At 43.8% G+C, this 23,657-nt stretch overlaps 1 protein-coding gene across 4 annotated transcripts in view; it reads right to left on the reverse strand.

Annotated features, from left to right (window-relative positions):
• Positions 1 to 1,387: 1,387 nt before the first annotated feature.
• adcy9b (adenylate cyclase 9b) overlaps positions 1,388 to 23,657 on the reverse strand; it is a 168,172-nt gene continuing 145,902 nt past the window's right edge. Inside the window, exons 6-10 of one of the 4 annotated variants that reach the window (XM_086001009.1) lie at positions 18,041 to 18,246; positions 13,736 to 13,895; positions 11,921 to 12,069; positions 8,927 to 8,965; positions 1,388 to 7,673 (exon numbers count right to left, since the gene is read on the reverse strand). In XM_086001009.1, the coding sequence (XP_085857135.1) occupies positions 6,527 to 7,673; positions 8,927 to 8,965; positions 11,921 to 12,069; positions 13,736 to 13,895; positions 18,041 to 18,246 (1,701 nt within the window). In that variant the 3' untranslated portion in view covers positions 1,388 to 6,526. Of the gene's footprint in view, positions 7,677 to 8,926; positions 8,966 to 11,920; positions 12,070 to 13,735; positions 13,896 to 18,040; positions 18,247 to 23,657 lie in introns of all 4 variants that reach the window. The other 3 variants (XM_086001008.1, XM_086001011.1, XM_086001010.1) reach the window with 3 other exon arrangements.

A 23,657-nucleotide genomic window follows, 5' to 3' on the forward strand; every position in this document is an offset into this window, starting at 1 on the left:
CACCGTCCCACAAATTGCAATGAGATCATTTGTTTTAGTAGCATTGACTCAGGGATAATGTTGCCCAGGATGACAGGAGAATTCCCCTGTTGTTCTTGAAATAGTGTCGTTGGCTTTTTTACATCCACCTGAGAGAGCAGACAGAAACTGATCATTGAAAAATAGCACCTCTGACACACAATGCAGCACTCCCTTGGTGCATTCCTTCAGTAGTGCACTGGAGTATGTGCTCAAGTCTGTGAGTGGGACTTGAACTTGCAACCTTCTGCCTCAGGTTAGAGTGCGACCACTAAGCCAATGCTAATACCTAAGCCTGACTAACATGCACTGCTGAGTTTGTCATCTTGAGGCAACTTATCTTGGGTATTAGAATGGAAATGAATCAAACGGAATTCTTGCAAGGATATCGCACGTGTGGAGCTATGCTTAGCAGTACAAGGCACTGGGACAGTATTCACAACTGTCCTATTTTTTTCCTACAGGTTTTGTACTGCAGATCAACAGGTCACTGGGCTGGGCAAGAAAACAGCTTTGCACAAGTTGGGGTATATTTACTATGAAGCTCCTGGCATATGCAGAATATGTATAAGAAAAATGAAGCCTAGCTCTAGATGGATAGATAGCTTTGTTTTATACAAGTACTCTCTTGTAGTGGGATGAAAAGTTCTGTAGTCAGGCAGTATCATTTTGTGTCAAACAATTACATGGTTTTGAAGATTCTAACCCAAGTTTTCACAGCATTTTCAATATTGAGTGGTGGGTGTAGAGTGCTCCAGTTCTGCTGATTTAAGACCATTTCTGTACCAGTGAGAATATTTAATTCCATTATAGAACCTGCACAACTACTGTAATTGGAAGTAAAGATATCAAACAGGGGAAAGCAATCAGTATCAAATAAAAATGTGTATGCCCCACAAAAGCCTCTGGGGTAAAGGCACCACCCAGCGCAGTAGACTAGGGCAGGGAGTGAGGGGATGAGAGAAAAGGGGGGGGGGGGGGGGGGGGGGAAGACACAGTTGAACTGACCAGGTATCATTCAGAGGGGGGTAGGGAAATAAAGAGAATAAAAATGCAGTAGTGCTCTGTCTATGACCCCTGCTACAATGCAAAAAATCATGGTTTGCGGGTGACTCTTTACACAAAGCTGTATATCCGGAGATCCCCAAAAAGAAAGCTAGATCCCAAGGTAACTATTTTAATAAATTGTGTCAATTCAAAGAGTTGTTGGGTGACAAGGTCTATTGCTATAGAGCATGTGATTTTTTTTGGGGGTGGAAGAAGAGGACTGTTTACAAAAAAAAGGACACGCACAGTTGAACTTGCCAGATAAGTATTATTCAGCTAGCATTGCCCAGCTTTCCATGGTTAAATACTTGTGTCTCACCGCACCATTCATGTAAAACTTTATTATGAATACTGTACTCCAATTGGCAGATTGTACTGTGAACATTTACAGTGAAATCATGTCCCATTATTCACAGTAAAATGGTTTTTAATATACAATTGATTACAGATTGGTAGTAATGTCAGATAATATATTGTTTATCTATATACATATAGCTTAATATTTCACATACATTTTCTGTCATCAACAAAGCATAGGCAAAGTATTTACAATCAGACCAACTGCAGAGCAGTATTCCCCTTTCTATAGTGTGTAAGCCCCACATTCCCTTCAGGCCATTCAGTTACTGCATGTAGTGTTGCTCAGAGACCTGCTCCTTCATGATTGCTGCATACTGGGACTATATTCTAGCAGCAGCTGGCAGGTCTCAGCAGCTGTGCTTAAACTGGTTTGGTGTTCAGACCCCTCTTTGCAGCGGCCGTGGCTGCGTACTTTAGCAAACGTCACTGGGTGACTGTCAAGTCAGGGATGGTTTTCTTCAGGCAGTGTGCTGGCCCAAATGGACAAGTGTGGTTCAACATTCAGCATGTTTTGTTGGGCTGAAAGTGAAAAAGCAAGAACTCCTCCAAATTAGGGTCTTGCAACAAAACAAACTTTGGATGGTGAAATGTCATGGTACAACAGGGATAATTATCAAATCACTGCAGGTGGTATAAACATCCTGTGTGACTGCACTGCCCTCCATCTCCAAACCCAGCTCACCCTCCATCCCCAACTCACTTGACAATCCCGCTTAGGCCAACCCCCACTTGCCCGCCACGGTGCTGGGCATCTCAGCATACAGCAAATAGCATGTGAAAGGACTCATGGTGGCTGTTTCTTTATATCCAGGATGTGCTCAGTGATCGTGTGTGTGGGGGTGGGGTGGGGGAAACAAAAGTGGAACAGCATCGCACTTAAAAAAAAAAAAAAATACAAAAGTCCACCACTATTCGACTCGTTTTTAAAAAAAATACCAGAATGATGGGCTTGTGTCATTTGATAAATCTACACCGATAGAGACTGCACGAAGTATTGTGCAAGAATGGGGCTAAATCCTGATGATGTGTATTAATGGAGCGGTCTGTATACAAAATCTGGATGCATATTGTGGGTAGGAAAGAGACAGGCCCTTGAAACTATGTATGAAATGTTTAGCTGACTGATGACACTGAGCATCCCTTCTCGTCACTCCTGCAACAGTATCAAATCAGAATGTTCAGCAGCATCAAAAAGATGGAATTGTTCAGCTTGGGGCAACTCGCATTCTATAGCGCTGCGGCACTGCAGCACGCTCAGTGGAGCTCATCGTGGCTGTGTGCATGTGTGAACAAATACAGTGTGCAGCACACTTTACAAGGGGGTGGGGTTACTTAAATGCAGTAGACTCTACAGCTGCAGTCATTACACAGTAAATAAAAGCAACACCCTTTCATTTAAAAAGTAGTGGTATGTGCATTAATCATTATCTTCCTGGTCAGTTTTGGCATACTGCAGTACTTAAAAAAGAGGGGTATAGTTGAAATTTAATTCAGCTATAGTACATGTATGCTACAGAAGAGGCGGTGAAATATGCACACATAAAACACCACAGATCAATTTGGTGCATTTCTAGAAAATGTACTTAAAACTTTCAGCAGGTGGACATTTCACTGCAAACCTTCTGCAATATCTTTAGGTAATAAATTGCAAGAAGAAGCACGATTTCTCCATGAGAAACAAACTGGTCTATTTAATCAGGTCACGTTTCTCACTTGCTCAGACTTTGAGCTCTGCTAAAGGGGGCAAATATACCATGAGGTGCTGAAGTGGTCCAGATGACGTTAATATGGCGGCAAGTCCCGACAGACTTTTGGGGGGGAAAGAAGGGAATCTCATGCCATTATTTCCCAGCTTGAGTATATTTTTAAAAATTGGATGAAATATGCTCCTTTTATTAATACAGGATATCTTCACCATTCTACTTCCCATCAGTATCATTTAAAGGTTCAACTTTTCAGTTTGACTGAACTTGGAGGATCATTGTGGGCAGAAAGGCAATCAAAGTAAACTCTGTACTCAGGGCTTAAAAACCCACTGCAGGGCTCGTGCTCTGCTACCCCAGTGATTAGATGACAGGCCATAAGCTTCTTAGGCTCACAGCTACAGGCACATCCCTCCAGCCACAAGAATTTTGGTTACAGCAGTAGGACTTGCTGGTGTTTCAGTTCAATCTTTAATATAAATCCCAGAATTGAAAATTAAAGCAGAATTAAATTATACAACACCCGCTTCATTTGCAATAATTTGCAAATAAATTGGGAACATTTAACCTGCTTATATAATTTTATTTTGGTGCAAAAATGCCAACAAGGAGCCATAGAAAGAGTATACTTTATTAAATCAGAGCGTACATCATGTAAATCATGAGTACAGAAGTTGTCTGGCTTAAGGATAGTGGAGTTTGGGGATGGTTTGCTGTAAAATGCCAAAGGCAGCTTAGGGTGAATGAGTTTAGGTACTTGGTGAACAGTTTTCTTTTTAACATAGGAAATATTTCATTTGATTATGGAGTCAAAAAGATATAATCTGTTAAAAGGGATGACTGAATAAGTTTCATCCTTTGATTTTTACCCCAGCACCCAATTTGGTTAAGGCAGTATTGTGTGTCCACTCACAGCTGAGGAGGCATTGATCAGGTCAAGTGACTGGTACCTTACTGAGAGGTACATGAGCTGCATGAATGTGCTGCCTGGATGTGCAGTTGCTGACTGACCCATGCTGAAGAAGTTCTCTTGATGTTGACTGAGGCAGCCCTGGTGTTCAGTCAAGGCTTTGCTCCAAAGGAGGAGCCTGGGACAATTCCATTCCAAGCTCCAATGAGTCTGGATTTCTGATCATATTGGAGGGGGTGCACAAAACATGGTCACAGAGCCTCATCCCAAATTAGAGCCATCTACTTAAACCAATGGATATCATGCCACAGACCCCCATAATCTGATTTTGGGGTTGTTCAGTGTAATACTGTTCAATAAAACATCTAATAAATCCAACACTGGTTTGTCATTCTTACAAACGTCTAATGTTATTGCATACATTGCTTGACACTGTATCTTCAATTTGGATTTTTTAAATATTCCCCCATTCTAACCCAACGTTGGGGAAAGTCATCAGTTATTTTAAGGGGTAAATTCCAACAGGGCACTAGAGCTGAGCGGGAGTATAGAATCCAATATTCAGCTTGATGGGATGCACCTCAAGTTAAATGAAGGACTCCGATTTTTTAAAAAGTGGCAATGTGCCGACACCTCTTAATAAGGAGTCTCACGAGGGAGCTCACTGACTCAGCAAGGACATGAGGACCTCCAACACACCATCAGAAGGGCTTACATTTCCCGATACTGTATCACAAAGTGTTAACACTTGTTGTACTGCTGGGTTTCAATACACATAACCCAAGAGTTTCAAACAAAATTAGGGATTAAAAAAACATGATACAGAGTTTGTGCTGGAAATGAGTGGAACAGGAAGTGTTGGGGAGTGAAGAATAGTTGGGGAAAAACTCAATTGTCACCAATGGTTCCATTCTGCTGTGATAACATTCAGTATCTTTGTATTACAAAGATAGAGTATATTTTTAAGAAGGGATGCAGACAATTCAGTTTTTGTCAGCACACCCTACGATCTGGTATAAAAATTTGCCTAAATACTAGAATTTATTCGATTTGGGAGGATAGAGGAGGTGCCATCACCACATGTACAGATATATGTAATGATGGGATGTTTGGTGAACCCTTTAGTAATAGCATCAAAAATGGTCACACCATGAAATAAATGTCACTTGCTTTATAAATTTAAGTCCAACCCTCAAAAAAATTGGTTTAAATAAAATCTTTGCTGGAGACAATTTTCATCATTCCCCCCAATGGCTTCCCTTGTGTGAACAGGAAGGGACAGACAACGCCACTGCTTTTGGGAATGTTTCACTACACTCGGCTTGGCAGAAATGTTCCTTTAGTGCAGTGATCTGACTGTACTGCTTTCCCCTGCCTGAAGGTTGGGGAATGACATGTTACCGCAGCAATCTGCTTCACTGCTACAGGACAAGAGCACCCCTCGGGGAGCTTGAGTATCAGGTGGACCCATGACTGGAACCTGTTCAGAAACCAGGGACTCCACTGGTTTGGCTATTGGTCCTGCATCATTCCACACTTCCAACTCCGTTCTCCCTTCATCTCCACATGGGACTAACTACAGCTAACTCAGAACTGAAAGCAGATATCAAAAGGAATCAGTGTGTCTTGGTGCTTTTAGTGAGAACATTTAGCTTTTGGGAATAAGTAAAAGGCCTCTGGTATTCTAACCTGGATCTAGTGCCAAGATTTACATCAACACAACCCACCACACTGAACAAGACTGTTCAACCCTCAAAACCTATCACATACACATCTGAACAAACATTGGGTTCAAGACTTCTACTGACTCAACTTTTGAAAGAATCACCCCCCCCCCCCCCCCCCCCGCCAAAGACACCAACATGGTAAGAGTATCTGGAACCCCGTCTACAGCCTGCTCTCAATAAGTGGGTAGTCAAGGAAAGTAAAAGATCGATGCTGTGTCCTGAAGTGGCACATCAATAACTAGACCCTTTGGAATACTGGCAAGTCAGGACTTATTTGGAGCTTGTTAATAATTCACATGACCAAATTCTTCCAATCCCCACCCCTTAGTGTACTACTGGCATTCACTGACATTCATCCTCATTGGTTCTTTTCAGAAACCCAGATTAAACATTACAGTAATTACAGGTACAAAAATACAAAGAAACAAAACAGCAATAACAAGGAAAAAGTGAGACTGGGGACGGGGGTGGGGGTTATAACCGCAGCTTTATCCAGGGTTCTAAATTAAGCCATGCTTTCTGCAACCTCTTTCCATTTTACCTGAAGTGCAGGCCTCAGTTTTTCCAAAGGCACTTAATATCCACAAACAGCACAGACATTTGCAATGGAGCTGGCTCCTGCGTTACTGTGATCCACACAGAAATCAGGATGTAAAATGAAAATATTAAAAACCAGGAATAATCATCATGTCACACACAGACACTACCAACGTGAACTGGTTCCTACCGGGTGAGGCCGGTTTGTGGTATGAAAAGATGCATCATAGACGGCTAGAAATTTGTAGCTTTGTCAGTTCATCCGCTTCCTCTTCGCCCATTTTGCCACCTGCCTCCTTGACCTGCTCTTTCTTGACCTTCTGATGTGCAGAAAGCACATCTTTAGCCTCAGTGTTATCTGAGCAGTGAGCAGACCTGTCCAAGATTGGCAGAGAAGGCACAAGGTTGGCAAGTTCGTCCGTAGGCGAGCGCCCAATGCTTCCGTCCACTTGCACTCTGATGTCTGGGGACACTGAGTGCTGGTGTGATGGGATGATCCCACTGTTTGTGCTTTTTGGGTACAGGTATGTTTTCATCTGACCCTTGCCCTTAACATTGACTGTCCCCCGATAATCAAAGTCATAGCCCATCTCGCTCAATATTCGATAGCTCTCCTCACTCACCTGGATCCTACACTCCACTCCTGTAGTGTCCATCCTACTAGCAATGTTGACAGTGTCGCCCCAAATGTCGTACAGTAGCTTCGTAGTGCCGATAACTCCTGCAGTGAGGGGTCCGTGGTTGAAACCAATCCTCAATTTAAAGTTGAACCACAGCATGTCCTTGTTGAACTCATCCACTACCCTCATCATTTCTTTGGCAAACTCAAAAAGTGTCTGCAAGTGACTGTGCGGATGGTTGCTGTCACGTCGCTGCGATGGATTCAACCCGGAAGCTGCCATGTAGGTAGCTCCAATGGTTTTAATCTTTTCAATATTGCTGTTGTATTGAGGCTTGCCCAGTAATTCATCAAAATCACCAATCAGTTCATTCAACACCCGGTAGCACTCCTTCCCCCCTTCATAGTTCTCCTCATAAAACTCGCTGAAATTGACTATGCTGGCGAAAATGACGCCAACATCTTCGTGGTTTTTGGAGTAATGGGGAGTCACCTTGAGCTGATCAGCAACGTGGGCTGGGATGATGTTATGAAGGAGCCAGTCTGCCTGGTCCTTCATGCTCTGTATCTTGTGACGGTGAAGATCTGCCTCCACGTTGCCATGGTAATTGAGACGGTAACTGACCTCAAACTCCCGGTTCAGGAACCAGACTAGTAGAAGCAACAAGACAATATCCAGAATCACTTCCTGCCTGATCAGCTCCAGATTCTTTGAACTCCAACCTGACATCGAAATATTGCACCCAACTTCTCTGCTTTGGGGGAGAAAGAAAACGTGAGTTTTTTTTTAAACAAGCACTAGACAAACAGATGTTTTACTAAATAGAATAGATTCAGACCAAAGATTTACCTGTAATATACATAGATGCTAGCCTGTATGCATCACATTAGATAATATTGAATGAAAAGAAAGCAACCAGAATGATTGAGGGGATGGAGGGATTATGTAAATAGACATGTTCTCACTGGAGAGAGGAATTATGATTGGTAGATATACTAAACCATAACAAGCTATATCACGATAGCATAATACTGTGGATGCTGGAAATCCGAAATAACAGAAAACGCTGGAAAAACTCAGCAGGCCAGGCAACATCCGTGGAGAGAGAAACAGAGTTAACGTTTCAGGTCGAAACACTTCTTCAGAACTGAGAAAAAAAAGGCAGGAAATGAAACAGATTAAAAGGCCAGTTTGGGGGCTGGGAAATGGGGGAGGGGATGAAAGAACAAAAGGGATGAAAGAACAACCTTGTCCAGACCAGTATAATCAGAGGATACGTCCTGTGCTTAAAGGGCTGCTTTTAAACACCACCCCCCCTCCCCCCAGTGTCACACTTTACTGAAATCCTAGTGACAACACGTTCAGTGTAAATATTACAATTTACCAAGAGCTGCGATAAGAAACAACTTGCATCTTTCGTGTCCTCAGGATGTTCCAAAGCGTTTCACAGCCAATGAATTACTTCCGAAGTATAGTCATTGTTACATAGGCAAATGTGGCAACCAATTTTGCACACAAGATTCACAAACAGAAAATGAGATCAATATCCAGATTATCTGTTTTAATGATATTGGTTGAGGGATGAATGTTGACCAGGACATGAAGAAAATTCCCTGCTCTTCTTGAAGTACTGCCGTGCTACCTTTTACATCCACATGAACAGGAAGACTAGGTCATGGTTTAAATGTCTCATTTGAATGATGGCACCTCTGACAATACTGCACTTCCTCAGTACTACCCTGAAGTGTCGGCATATAATCTAGGCTGTATAGTATTGAGGGAGTACAATATCATTCAAATAGATGTACTGTTAGAAATGTCATTTTTCAGATGAAATGTTCAATGGAGGCTCCATTTCCCTGCTCGGGTAGATGCAGGATCAACATCAACTGGTATCCTGCACTGACTGATGTGTTTGAGGAAGAAGTATTTGTTAAACAGTTGCTCAAAATAGACTTTCCACAACTGCTCTTAAGAGTCACAATAATGAAGCTTAAATCTTACCCGAATGGTTCTAGAGATTCAGATTGGGTTTCCAGCAAGCTGTAAGCAACAAAAAAATAAATCTGAAACCAGTTTTCTTAGTAATGGATGTGCAAGATCCACCACTTTCCTACTTTTCACTTCCCAAGCCATCTAATTTCTTAGATTTCTTCATGCATTTCTTAGCTTAACATGCATCGAGTACAGGTTTACCATTCCTTTACCAATAAGTCATTAATTGTCCTGTTCATTCCTCATTTATTGACTACTAGCTGGGGAGCCCCGCGTTGCGAGGGCAATTTTGGGGCGCTTGGTCTCCCTGCCCCTGTGTGTCCCCCCTCTCCCTGTCATGTCCTCTCCCTGTCCTATCCCCCCCTCCCCTCCTCTCCCGTCTCCCTCCCTCCCCCCCCCCTCTTCCCGTCTCCCTCCCTCCCTTCCCCTGTCTCCCTCCCTTCCTTCCCGTCTCCCTCCCTCCCCCACCCCTCCCCCACTCTCTGGCCCCTCCCCCTGCCTAGCGCCTGAGGTCCGGAGCTGAGGTCCCCCGCGTATTGCGCGGCTGATGGACGGCCGCTGTGGGCGGGTGACGCATGCGCGGTCAGCGCGAGCCCCCCGCGATTTCCCGAGGCTCTCCCCCCCCCCCGCGATTTCCCGAGGCTCCCCCCCCCCCCCCCGCGATTTCCCGAGGCTCCCCCCCCCATTAAATTGTTATTTAATTCCCTAACACATCATTAAAATATTTACCTTAGTTCCCTAACACACAGAAAGTGTGGGGGAAAAAATTGTGAAAAATCAAGATGGCGGCCACTCACCTCGGTTCAGAAGGAGAAGGCCCGCCCACACACGCACCGATTGGTCGACCGGTCAGGTCACCGAAGCGTCGGATTGGTCAATCGTCGAGTCACTCGACACTCAACTGTAGGAAGGAACCCGCCGTCCGATTGGTCGACCTCGACGTCACACGGTCGCTAATGAGATGCTAATGAGCGGAACACTGAACGTTTTTCGGATACCGCGGGCGCGGTTTTTGTCCGGCCGAAACGTAAATACGCCTATGACCGGTCCGGAATCGCAAGCTTTCTTTTGAGGCGACGCGCGCGTCGGTAAGCTCTATAACTTTCAAACGTATAGAACACGGAGGGACAGACAGGCATCGGGACAGGCATCGGGACAGACAGAAGAGCCGCTTTATTTATATATATATATATATATATATATATATATATATATATATATATATATATATAGATAGGTAGACCTCCTGTGCCATTGCTCACAGGCCACCTGGGACCAGGAATGTGGGTTTTGATGTTTATCGAAGTGCTGTTTTACTCGAGATTCACCCATCACCAATACAAAACCTACTTTAGAGCCTAGTAGCTTTGGTTCTTTCCTCTCCAAAATCTAATTCCCAGTTATTCCAAAGCCTCATTCCCAGATATTTATACTATAACATTGTTCTACCTCCCACAGTGGATTATTGAAGACGCAAGTACTTTATTCATTCTTCTTCCAACTTCAAAAGTTCCTCCTTTTTCAGTTACTTACATGATGTAAAAGATATCCCCTTCTTACTTCTTACTTAGTGGATCTGTAGTTCTTGCTGAAGCTGTCAGTGTAGCACTGCCCATTACCAAGTCTCCAATGACCAGCAGCTGAACAAATGGTAATTTGCCTTGGTCTGGGCTGCAGTATCAACATCCAAGATCAGCAAACACCTCAAACACAGCCTGGCTTGGCTCAGGTGCAAGCATCAGTTGGAAATCAGCAACACCCAGGCCCAGGGGCAATTTCTAACTCAAATCCCAGGCCCCAGATCGAAGGGCAGGCCTATCTGGGGAAAACTTCTTGCGCAGTAGGTTTAGTGATTTAACCCCCACCAGAATTACATAATTTAATGTGTTGTTCGCTCTAGCTGATCCGAGGAAGGAGGATAGTGGTAGCTGAGAATATTTTCTAGCTCATGAAATTTGAGGGCTATGATTGTTCTTTTTCTGCTGGTTACTTATTCTTCATTGGCACTTGGATACTTGATTAATAACAGACAAGTGGCTATCTGACCTCATCAATTTCTGTCTTTCGGAGGCAGAAGGCAACTCTTTCGTGTGACAAGACAGAACTTAAATCATAAAGGTAAGTTAAAGCAATGGAACAACAACAGAAAATGCTGGAAATACTCAGCAGGCCAGACAGCATCCGTGGAGAGAGAAACAGAGTTAACGTTTCAGGTCTGGGACCCTTCGTCAGAACTGGAAAAAGCTGGAGATGTAACAGATATTAAGCAGGTGTAGAGACAGGGGGGAGGGGGGCGTTAGGAGGGGAGGAAGGAATTGAAAGAACATCCTGTACTTTTGTAAGAGGCAGGAAAGATAAAATGTTGCAAATGGGAGTGGCAAAAATCATACTGCATGGATGCTGTCTGGCCTGAGTATTTCCAACATTTTCTGTTGTTATTTCCGATTTCCAGCATCCGCAGTATTTTGCTATTATATTAAAGCAATGGAAGTTACTCTTGGTAGTTCAAATGATGACAACTGGATTTCAAATAAATATTTGCAAGCTTGAATCCCAAGAGTACCCACCCTTCGCGTTTACTTGCCTTGGCTGTGCAGCACATTGAACTGACTGATGCAGTTCTGTTTCACCTGAAGCCGAGCACCCCACTCACTAGTGCCTTATAAGATATTCTCTCCCTTTCCCATTGCTAGGCGTCCTCTCCCCTCAGGTTGACAGCTGAACTGCTCCAACATCTCCGAAATCAGCTTCTGGGACACTCTCCCTTGTACACATTCCCTCCCTGCCCTCTGCTGGTGCTGCACTGCAGGTGTAAACCCAAATCCTATCATCCCACAGCTGGCTCTTTGGGGCTACAAACTTTTGCAGCAACCTCTATTTGAAGCTTTTTTTAGAAAACCCAGTCACCAAAGGGAGAAGGTCAAAGTACCAGGGGTAAACAAACAACATTTGTGAAGGAATCCAGCCTTGTATCAGACTAAGTGAAAAAGATACCGTACTTACGTGTTAGGACATAATGTGGCGTAGAGCAGGATGAGAAGCAACACGCCTACTATAGTAGCCAAAGAGAATCTCATCCAGGAACTCAACTGGCAGAAGTTACAATAGTGAATGAAAGTGATGATCATTGCACAACAGAAGAACATGATAACCTGCAGAAAGAGTCACGAGTAAAAAAACACTTCAGAGGATTTAAGGAGATAACCAGTGAGCCAGGTAAAGCTGGATATTTTTCAGTGGAGAACCAAATTATGAGACCTTTGGAATACACGCATATCAGGAGTAACAGCCTTTCAACACAGTCCTCCAAAAAAAGCTCCATACTGATCAGAGCACTTAGGAGGGAGATTCACATTGAAGATTATGAACTCCGCGTTATTTGAGACACGGTGGCTAAAATTTTATTTAAATAAATGGAACTCCTCCTGTCCTTAAGGCATCAGCAGTCAGTCCCTCCATTACAAGTGGCCCAAGCGGCCACTGCACGTACAAGTCTGCTCTCCGAATGTTTGACCACAGTCGATTCAACCGAGCGGCTTTATAGCCGAGTCCAATTCTGTCACCGGCCATAGCACTTTTCAGCTGGGGTCACTAATTAGGAGCCCTGGCTGCATATTTCCCTCCCTAGCCTGGAGACTTTGAGCCCAAAGTGGTAAACTCCCATTGCCATCCCAAAGATCAGCACACTTGGCACAGACCAAGAATAGGACCTGGAACAACGGTGCAGAGCTACACCGTGCAGCCTATTTACCCGCCGAGCTATCAAGAAACTCTGTTCATTAGCGACACTAGCCCTTTCACTATCGAGATTTTCAGTCAGAAAAGAAACACGGGAACTCTGGCCAAGATCTAATAAAAGGTTTTAAATCACCTAGTTGGTAATGAAGGGTTTATACAGGCCGCTTAGTGAAAGAGCCCACAGTCAACAAAAGCATGAGAAGCTTTACTAAAACCTAAATAGTGAGAGAGTCTGGTAAATTTAACTGTACAGAGCTTCCCAAAATGACTTTCATCACTTTCAGACTTTCCCCTGGTTCAGCTTGTGCCAAGCTCCATCTCCAGCCTGGGCTGGGGTGAAGGCTTCCTACTCCAGGACTCTGTCCATGCCCTCTACCACTGACCTCGGGTCACCCACCCTCCCTCCTTGTGGAAAAGCTTGACCTTTGCCATCATGTGCAAAGCTCAGTTGGTAAAATCAGCATAGAGATGAGCCACACAGACTAGAAGGGTCCAGGCTTTGATTTCTGGTCTATGCTGAGTTAGCGGCCACCCTAACTAACAGTGCACAGCTGTAATGGAACCAGGGAGCTTTGGTCTGTATGGCTCAGTTAAAACCCTAGTCTCAGGTTTGACTCCCAGCCTGTACTGAATTAGCTGAGATCAGATAATTCAGCACAGACCAAGGTGTATCCGATTTGCAAAGATCAGTGATGTGCTGCAAAAAGTGTTCTTTGTTTTAAAGTAGTACAATGTCTTCTCTTGAAGGTCTGTCTTAAATCAGAATATAACATTTGTAGGATCATAGAATCATACAGCACAGGAGGCCATTTGGCCCACAGTGCCTGCTCTCTCTGAAAGAGCTACCAGTTAGTCCCACCCATCCTGCTCTTCCCCCATAGCCTGCACATTTTTCCTTTTTAAGTATATATCCCATTCCCTTTTGGAAGTTACTATTGAATCTGCTTCCACACTTTCAAGCAGTGCATTCCACATAACCTAAAGCAGCAATGCATTCAATTAGAATTAAGAAGATTTTAGCCAAAATGGATTCACCGTGTTTTGTGAATCTTCCCCCTTTGATGATCCAAGGATACTCACATTTACATTTGTTTTAAATTCACAAGTGAAGTGGGAAAACACAGCGACAGCAGGGAGAGAGACGAGAATGGCTCCAACAAAATGACGAGGCAGCCAGCCCGAGATTGCCCTCATCAGTCTTTTGGTACACGGCATCACCTCATCCAGGTAAAACGCCATTCTACAATGGAAGAGTGAGCGGAGGTTAGAACAGATGAGTAATGCATTAAACCAGCTATCGCAAACGAAATTCATAAACTTACTGCAGCTTACCACAGCTGCAGCCACATGCCTTTACCCTGCTCAATTCAAATGTAACCAATTGCAAGAGATGTATAACCTTGGTCCTGTTGACTAATAACCAGGCCCAAGTGTGAACCTTGTAGCTGTGCAAGACCATGAATGTATGTACCTGCACTGTTATTCTATATTCTAACACAAACTGAGAAAGCTCAAAAGGATAAAAAGACGAAAGGTCATCAACCTGAAACGTTAACCCTACCTAGCCCTCTCCACAGATGCTGCCTTACCTGTTGTGCTTCCAGCAATTTCTGTCTTTATAGCAAAAATAAAATTGGAGGACTTCCTAGAGATATTTGCAAACTGATATTTGCACAATTGCTTGGATATATTATTAATTTTGCACAACAAACACACCCAGAATCAGTTACTGAACCAGTATCGAATCGGACATGCATTTCAATTGCTCTCACTCTGCTGTTACTGCGTGCAGTACCAGTCATTTCCAAAAGACGGAGCTGTAGGTAACTTTCTAGTGACCATGAAACTCAAATGTTGGGCAGTCAATTGGAAAAAAGGAAACTGATCGCCAGCATTGAAACGTGGCTTCTGGTTTGCAATTCAAAGTATTATTGCACGAGCTATTGAGGTAAAACCGAAGCATACTGTAGAATTTAAGAAACCTGGAGACTGTGGTGATTTTATATATATACACTAGCTGGGGGGAGCCCGGCGTTGCCAGGGCTGTTTTGGGCCGGGCGGTTTAAATCGAGTCCCAGGCTTTGGGGCCTGTCTGTCTGTCCCTGTGTGAATCTGCTGCCGGGCAACATTTTAAATCGAGTCCCAGGCTTTTGGGCCCTGTCTCTCTCTGAATCTGCTGCCGGGCAACATTTCTACCTTTTAATACCTTCAAAGATGAAAGTGAAAGTACTTATAAAACGTTTTTGGTAAATGTTATGTTATTTTTTTAAAAGAGATACTAACTTTTTCGAAGCTGGATTAGCAGATTTTGAGCTGGAAGTAAATGGGGTTTTTAGCTTGAGGCAATGGCTGCCAGATCCCCAAGTTGAAAAGCATTAGTCCCGCCCCCACACACACCGATTGGCCAACCATCAGGCAACTGAACTGTAGGATTGGTCAATCATGACGGCACAGGATTGGTCGAACCTTGACGTCAGTCAATCAATGCTAATTAGCAGATAATGAGCGTAATTTTGAAGGTTTTTTGCATAAGGCGCGAACAATTTTGGTCCGACCGAAAAGTAAATACGCTTACGACCGTCCCGGAACGGTAAGCTTTCTTTGGAGGTAACGCGCGCGCAGGTACGCCGTATAACTTTTGAGCGTATAGCCGGACAGATGTTGTGAGACAGACTCGCACACAAGGGGCTTTGCACAAATTCCAGAGATCTTTGCCGAAAGTACAAAATAAATAAATGTTTTATGTCACCACCTCGGCCCAAGTTTTTTTTGGGGGGGGGGGGGGGGGGGGGGGTGGAAGGGAGAAAGAGAAAGAGAAAAGGAGGAGCAGGAGGAGGAAGAATCAAGGAACAACTGAATGATGATAGAAAAGTTGTTGCATAGCACAATGGAATTCCAGTGCACAGTGGTGTACATTCAATCCCCAACCCACCCACTGTCCAAACATGTGGGGAGGCCCAAACACAATTTGCAGATAACTGGCTGGGGTATCATTACCAGTCACTTTATAGGGGATTTATGAAAGGAAAATCGTGTTTAACAAATTTATTAGAGTTTTTTGAGGATGTAACTAGCAGAGTAGATAAAGGGGAACCAGTGGATGTAGTATATTTGGAATTCCAAAAGGCATTTAATAAGGTGCCACATAAAAGGTTGCTAAATAAGTGGGGTTGGGAGTAATAGAGGATTGGTTAACGGACAGAAAATAGAGAATAGGGATAAATGGGTCATTTTCCAGTTGGCATGCTGTAACTAGTGGGGTGTTGCAAGGATCAGTGCTTGGGCCTCAGCTATTTACAATCTATATTAATGACTTGGATGAAGGGACCGAGTGCAATGTATCCAAATTTGTTGACGATACAAAGCTAGGTGGAAAAGTAAGCCGTGAGTAGGTTGCAAAGAGCCTGCAAAGGGATATAGACAGGTTAAGTGAATACAAAAGAAGAAGTGGGCAATAAAGTAGCAGATGGAGTATAATGTGGGGAAATGTGAGGTTATTCATTTTGGTAGGGAGAATAGAAAAACAGAATATTTTTTAATTGGTGAGAAACTATTAAATGTTGATTTTCAGAGAGATTTGGGTGTCCCCGTACAGGAAACACAGAGTTAGCATGCAAGTACAGCAAGCAATTAGGAAGGCAAATGGCATGTTGGCCTTTATTGCAAGGGGATTGGAGTACTAGAGTAAGGAGGTCTTACTACAATTGTACAGGGCTTTGGTGAGACCGCACCTGGAGTACTGTGCACAGTTTTTGTCTCCTTATCCGAGGAGGGACATATTTGCCTTGGAGACGGTGCAATGAAGGTTTACTAGATTGATTCCTGGGATGAGAGGGTTGTCCTATGATGAGACATTGAGTAGATTGGGCCTATACTCTCTGGAGTTTTTAAAGAATGAGAGGTGATCTCACTGAAACATAAGATTCTGAGGGGGATTGACAGGATAGATGCGGAGAGGTTGTTTCCCCTGTGGAGCATCGAGAACTGGGGGGTATAGTCTCAGGATAAAGGGTTGGCCATTTAAGATGGAAGTGAGGAGGAATTTCTTCACGCAAAGGGTTGTGAATTTTTGGCTCTTTGGAATTCTCTACCGTAAAGGGCTGTGGGTGCTGAATTGTTGAGTATATTCAAGGCTGAGATAGATAAGGTTATTGGACGCGAGGGGAATCAAGGGATCTGGAGATAGGGTGGGAAAGTAAAGTTGAGGTCGAAGATCAGCCATGATCTTACTGAATGGCGGAGCAGGCTCGAGGGGCTGTATGGCTTACTCCTGCTCCTAATTCCTATGTTCTTATGATGGCTAAATGCATCGCTGGCAGTAGCCTGGGACCATGGAGAATAAAAATCAGAGCGATTGTGGCCAGACTAGAATCTTAAAATCTTTAGACACTACAGTCCATCACTACCTTGAATTCTCTACAATCAGAGGGTTAGCTGAGGCAGCTGCTGAAACCTTCACCACTTCCCATTTCTCACCCACATACAGAGCATCTGCCTCCTCTCAAGGCTACTTTTCCCACAAATTTGCTTTGTGTATGACACAATGGGGAAAGTGGGGGTGGAGAAGAGATATGGTGGTGTCAAAATTTTTCAAGTTGTTAATGAAAACAGCCTTTCATCACTGTGTAAACCATCCAAGCTCAAGTATGGATTGATTGCTTGCTTGCTTGCAATGCTTCTAAATTAGACCATTTCTTCACTGGCTATCTTTTGACCTTAACAAAAGAGACCCTCTAACACCTGCTGGAGGGCTTAAAATTCAGGCTGGCACTCCAGTGCAGTACTGAGGGAGTGCTGCACTGTCAGGGTGCTGAGGTCAACTGTATCATACTAGTGCCCTGGCTGAGATCAGCTAATTCAGCACTGATGCATCAGGAGAGCGCAGGGTACATGCCCCACCTCCCCCCCCACCCCCAAACCATCAACTCTAACATACAACAACCAAATCCTGTAACTTTAACTGGTAATAAACACATAGCTATCCAGACATCTGAATAGATATTGAAGTTAAACCAAGTACTCTAATCCAAAGCCCAACTGTCTAATTACACATTTTGAATTAAATAAAAAATGGAGCTTCTCGATCATGTTAAGCTGTTACAGAACATACAAAATTCAACACTGCCTCAGCAACGTTCACAGGGGCTCTGGTAGCACAGGCCTCCTGCTTTGTGTGTTTTTAAAAAAAACCTCTTTACAAAGATGCATTCACATTTAAAGCTGAATAACCTGTGTGCAGCACCCAATGGATGAGCTAGAGCAGATGTGTTGAAACATTTACACAAATGGTGGTTTATGGAGGGTGTTGACATTCTGCACCGGCCCTTTCCCATGCAGCATGGACCCCCACTGCACACAGCCCTCCACACAGCATGCTTGCCTCACCTGATGGAGATAACCAAGGAAAGCACTTGAAGCAGGATCGCAAGGACAAAAACCACAACAGAGGCATGCGAAGGTGATGTACACAGTCCCTGCTTCATGAAACATGTGATGGAGAGAAAGAGGAAGACTATGGTGGAGAGAAAGACATCAAGGAGTGAACTGAATGTGGCACTGGCAAACGTCTTCTCTGATGCATTGTTCACAACCTATTGGGGGAAAGAAACAAAAATAAAAAATACTGTATGCGTTTAACAAGATCAAATACAAGGGTATCACAAACAAAGCACAACAGATGAGAAAGGTACCGATGATCCATACAAACGCATTCCAGTTATAAAATGCTTGATGTATAGAAATTGGTTCTTCAAGCAAGCAATGGTATTACCAGTCTGTTGCATCCAAGTTCAATTAAGCTACTGTCCTAAAAATGCTAACCCCCACAGTATTTCAGATGTCTGGGACTCATTTTTTGCTACGTCCATGTACCATCCTAGTCTCTCCCTTCCCAAGGCTCTGATTATTTCTGTTCATTCCTGCTAGTCCTAGACTACTTTTAAACATTTCTAGTTAGAGCTCTCAGCCCTGTATCCTTCTTAGAAAACTGTTCGAGCTGAAAAGAATGAACTTTATATTTCTGCACAGCTGGGGAAAAATCAACAAGACCACAACAATATAAAGGCTGACTAAGACATACAAATGTCAAAAAATAATAGAACGAGAGTCGTAAAAAAGCCAGTTCAGGATAACTGAAATGAGCAAAAGGCAGTAAAAAAACAAAAAGTTGGACTTGTCATTAAGAACAAAGCTAGATGCAGCTGTAAAAAGGACATTGCGTGGCATTGATTCGATACTGGCAGCACAAACGCTCAAGAAAAACTGCATTGGGTTACCAATGAATGAATCACATTTCTCATAGCCTGCTGCATGCTACAACCATTAGGTTTGTGAAGGCCAATTCTGAATTTAAGCTGAAGGGTCCAGGCGATGACATGAGGAGACAGCTCTACAGACAGAAGAGTCAGGGGAAGCTTTGTCACGGCAATTCTGTGCAAACCTTTTGGGTTGATGCAGAATGTTGAGCTGTTGCTGTATGCATCAGTATAGTTTGATTCCTTTTGCTGCTATGTATGGAGTTAATAGAATACAAGAGTGCTGAAGATCACGGACAAACTGGGCACACATACTTTGAGGAACTGCTAGAAAGTGAAGATTCATTAAATGTATGCTTCACATCAGTGTGTGGAAAAATTCTACATTCTCTCAACTTGGTTTATCTATACACAGGAGAATTAACCAACAGTCTACAGGACAGCAGATGCGTGCGCCCTCAAACGAGTAAGGAAATAGGATAGACTCAATTTGATACTTTAGAAGCTCCATAACTTCCCATATCTAAAGAAAGAACTAGCATTTATATACCGATTTCACATCCTCAGGATGTCCCAAAGTGTTTCACGGGCCATGAATTTCTTTTTGAAGTGCACCGTTATGTAGACAAACACTTGCACATTTTGTGCACAGCAAGGTCCCACAAACATCAAAAATGTTAAATGACCAAATAATTTTTTTCGTGGCATTGGTGGAAGGATAAATGTTGTCCAGGTCACCAGGAGAACTCCCTGATTGATTCCTTCATCTGAAGCTATACAGACAAGATCAGGGAATTTACAGAGCAGTTAGTCTAGCACTGGTAGTGAGCCTCTGAGCAAAACTTATTTCTAAATTACATTCTGCTTGGTTAGAAGATATCATCATCTTGTAGATTTTAAAACAAAAAACAAAATACTGCAGCTGCTGGAAATCAAATAATAGAAAATACTGATAACACTCAGCGGACAGTTTTGGGCAGGTGAGGTTAATTAAAGGATACATTAATTTGTGCAGTTGTAAGTTGATCAAAACAACATACAAGGCCACGATAGATTTTTTTTTTTTAAATCTCCCCTTTTATAGAATTGAGTATTTAAAACAGCTGGTCTGTATTCTAAAACTCTTATCTACAGAAGCATAGTTTTTAAAAAATCAAACAATTATACACTGAATTTTGTTTATATAAGTCACTGCATTTCAAAATAATTCACTGTAAATGAAGTGCGCGGAGATGTCATGAAGTGCTACATAAATGCAAGCTTACCTTCTTTTTTGTGCAAGTGCCAGTAGAGGGCAGTATGATCATTCCCTCACTATGCATGTACCTGACAATCAGCAGCACAGGTTGTGTATGTCAAGTGTGATTGTGTACACTGGGGTGCATTACCAGAGAGAAGCGTTTGCAAAGAATCAGAAAAGTTAATGCACTGAGCATCAAATTCACAGAAAGTTAGAACATTGTTACTAAGCTAAAGCAAAAGCAAAATACTGTGGATACTGGAAATCTGAAATACTCAGATCAGGCAGCATCTGTGGAGCGAGAAACAGAGTTAACATTTCAGGTCAATGACCACTTGTCGGAACTGGAAAAAGTTATGAGATGCAACAGGTTTTAAGCAAGTACAGGGGCAGGGAAAGGGGAGGAAGGAACAAAAGGGAAGGTCTGTGATAGAGTGGAAGGCAGGAGAGATTTAGGCCTAGAAATTCACTGGTGCCCCGTTTCCAGCCTTGCCAGGGCGCCGGAAGTAGCGCCCCGGAAGAAGTTGCGGCCGCCCGCCGCAAATTCAGTTTGCGCGCCCCAGACGGAAGCGCGGCGCTACTCGAGGCGCCCCGCATCCCTCTTGGGGCGCTGCAACTGAAGTTCGCAGCGCTACGTGCTGCAGTGCCACACGCTGCGGTACTGCAGGCCTTCCTCCTGCAGCGCGGGCGACGATCGCGAGTGCCGGCAAAAGAGCCCGGCACTGAGGAGAAGTGCCGGGCTCTTGGGTCACAGCTGGCACTCCGCAGGGGGGGGGGGGGGGGGGGGGGGGGTCGGCGCGGAGAGGTGCTGGCAGGTGGCCAGCAAAAAAAATGGCCGCCCCGCACCTCAGCACCTCTACCGCCGCAGGTAGGCCCCCCATAACCGGTCGCAAATTGCGACTGGCGTTAAAAGCAGGGGGCGCTACCAAATTTCGTGATCGGGGCGGTAGCAGGGCGCTGCGCACACCGATGACATCATCGGTAGCGGCGCAGCGCTAACGGCTAGCGCCGCCATTAGCGTCCCGCTAAATTTAGCAGGAGGCGTGGCCAGTGGCGTAAAACCCACTAAGTGCCCTCTTTGGGTGCTAACGGGTGGCGCAGCCCACTGAATTTCTAGGCCTTAATAACAAAAGGGATGATGGTGCAAGGCAAAAGAAGATGGGAATGGGACAAGTATAGAAACAAAAGATGGCTCCAGGAGGAGGTGTAAATGGGAACATCAGAATCATTGGAAACAGCTGCTGTCCAAAAAAATGGGGACTGGGGTTATGATCTGAAAATGCTGAACTCAATGTTTGAGTCCAGAAGGCTGTAAAGTGCTTAATAGAAAGATGGGATGCTGTTCTTCAAGCGTACGTTGAGCTTCATTGAAACAGTGTAAGAGGCCGAGGACACAGAGGTCAGAGTGGGAGTGGGGTGGAGAATTAAAATGACAGGTGACCAGAAGCTTGGGGTCATGCTTGCGGACTGAACGGTGGTCACTCAACCTGTGTTTGGTCTCCCCAATGTAGAAGAGACCGCATTGTGAGCAGCGAATACAGTACACTAAATTGAAAGTACAAGTAAAATACTGTTTCACCTGGAAGGTGTGTTTGGGGCCCTGGACACTGGGAAGTAGGAGGTAAAAGGGCAGGCTCGGCATCTCATGCGTTCCCCTCCCCCCTTTCCCTGCCTCTGTACTTGTTTAAAATCTGAAACATTAACACTGTTTCTGTCTCCACAGATGCTACCTGACCTGCTGAGTATTTCCAGCATTTTTTCTTTTTATTATTGTTACTAAGCTATCGCCCAGACTATTTGATTTCAGAAGCTAATAGCTTGGTCAGCTATTATGTTATTATCCATTTATATGCTCAGTCTGGCTGTTTGCAGGACAGACAGCACAGATGCATCAGAAACTAACATTCATTTCTTTGCTTAGATGCTGAAACTTCTATTGGAATAGGCAGATGCGCCATCTATATTAGATTTTCCATAGTACAACGAGATTTGTATGAAGGATGATCGGTGCCTGTTAAGAACTGACATGGTTGAACGTAGTTCAGTGGACAGCAAGCTGGACCCCAGTGTTCTGCAGCATGCAGTGCAGGATTGCATCCACACCTTGATTCTTGATCAGTTAAGAGTAGCAATTGGAGGCAGAGTGCTTTCCCATAAGGGAGGAGACACAATGAGCAAGTTCTCCCATGCTGCTCTCCTGCAATCGGTTTAAGATCAGCATCGGTGCAGACAAGTCGCCCAGCCTCTTTACCGTGGATGGAGCAGAGATCAAAGAAAAAGGAGACTATCTTACCAGGAATCAGAGAACATCCATACTGCAGATTTATGCTTTATTTAGTGGCCTGTAAGGAGACATCGCACATGACATGCTCCAACTACGCTCTCAGTTTAGAGCCGAGCATCATTGCAGCAAACTAATGCAGGTCAGAAAGTCCTGGGACAAACATGCACAAGGGCTACAACAAGCTGGATTTGTGCTATAACTTCTGATTTTATGCACCATCTTGCAACAAAGCCAGTACCGCGAGTGCCAAATGGAAATTCTGCACTATAAGCGCTCACCTAAATTGAGGGGTAAAAGCCAGGCATCAGAATTTCACCATTCAAGCACCAATTCCTGGAAGTTAAAACCCAGTCGTGGCATGTGTGAAGTACATAATATCAGAAGCTTGATGCATATGTTTTCCCAGTTTAAGTTTATCTAGATGACGTGAATAGCTCCAGTCTCAGCTTGTTTGATTAATCGATGATCCAATGCCAATAGTTTCAGCTGCCTGACAGGAACGCGAACAGAGCCAGAACCTCTTAGATTCCAGGTGTGATATTTGGTAACAGCAGTCTCATAGAAAGGATGGCTGGTCTGGCGTAGGTGCCAACCTCTAATAAACAGGGCTGAACTGCTTGGGAACCTGTAGCTTATCAATACTTGAACTGTAAAGTTAAAAATGGTTAAAGAGAAACTCTAGCCTCAAATGCCTATTTAACACACAAACTTGTCCAATATCTATTCCCCAGCACAATTAGCAGTCTAAAGAGTTTGTAAAGAGTTTAAAAGTTAATGTCTTCCTAAAATGTGCAGGAAACTATAAATATCAGTATGGGATTTTTAAGAACAGGTTTTTGCTACAGTATTAATTTATTAGAGTTTTTTGAGGATGTAACTAAGCAGGATAAATAAAGGGGAACCAGTGGATGTAGTATATTTGGATTTCCAAAAGGCATTCGATAAGGTGCCACATAAAAGGTTGTTATGCAAGATAAGGAGTTGGGGGTAATATATTAGCATGCATATAGAGGATTGGTTAGCAGACAGAAAATAGTAGGGATAAACGGGTCATTTTGAGGTTGGCGGGCTGTAACTAGTGGGGTGCCACAAAGATCAGTGCTTGGGCCTCAGCTATTTGCAATTTATATTAATGATGACTTAGATGAAGCGACAGAGTGTAATGGATCCAAGTTTGCTGATGATACAAAGCTAGGTGGGAAAGTAGGCTGTGAGGAGAACACA

Source organism: Somniosus microcephalus, chromosome 11, assembly GCF_052327205.1.
Source record: "Somniosus microcephalus isolate GS21.2 chromosome 11, FLI_Smic_1.0, whole genome shotgun sequence".
Classification (NCBI taxonomy): Eukaryota; Metazoa; Chordata; class Chondrichthyes; order Squaliformes; family Somniosidae; genus Somniosus; species Somniosus microcephalus.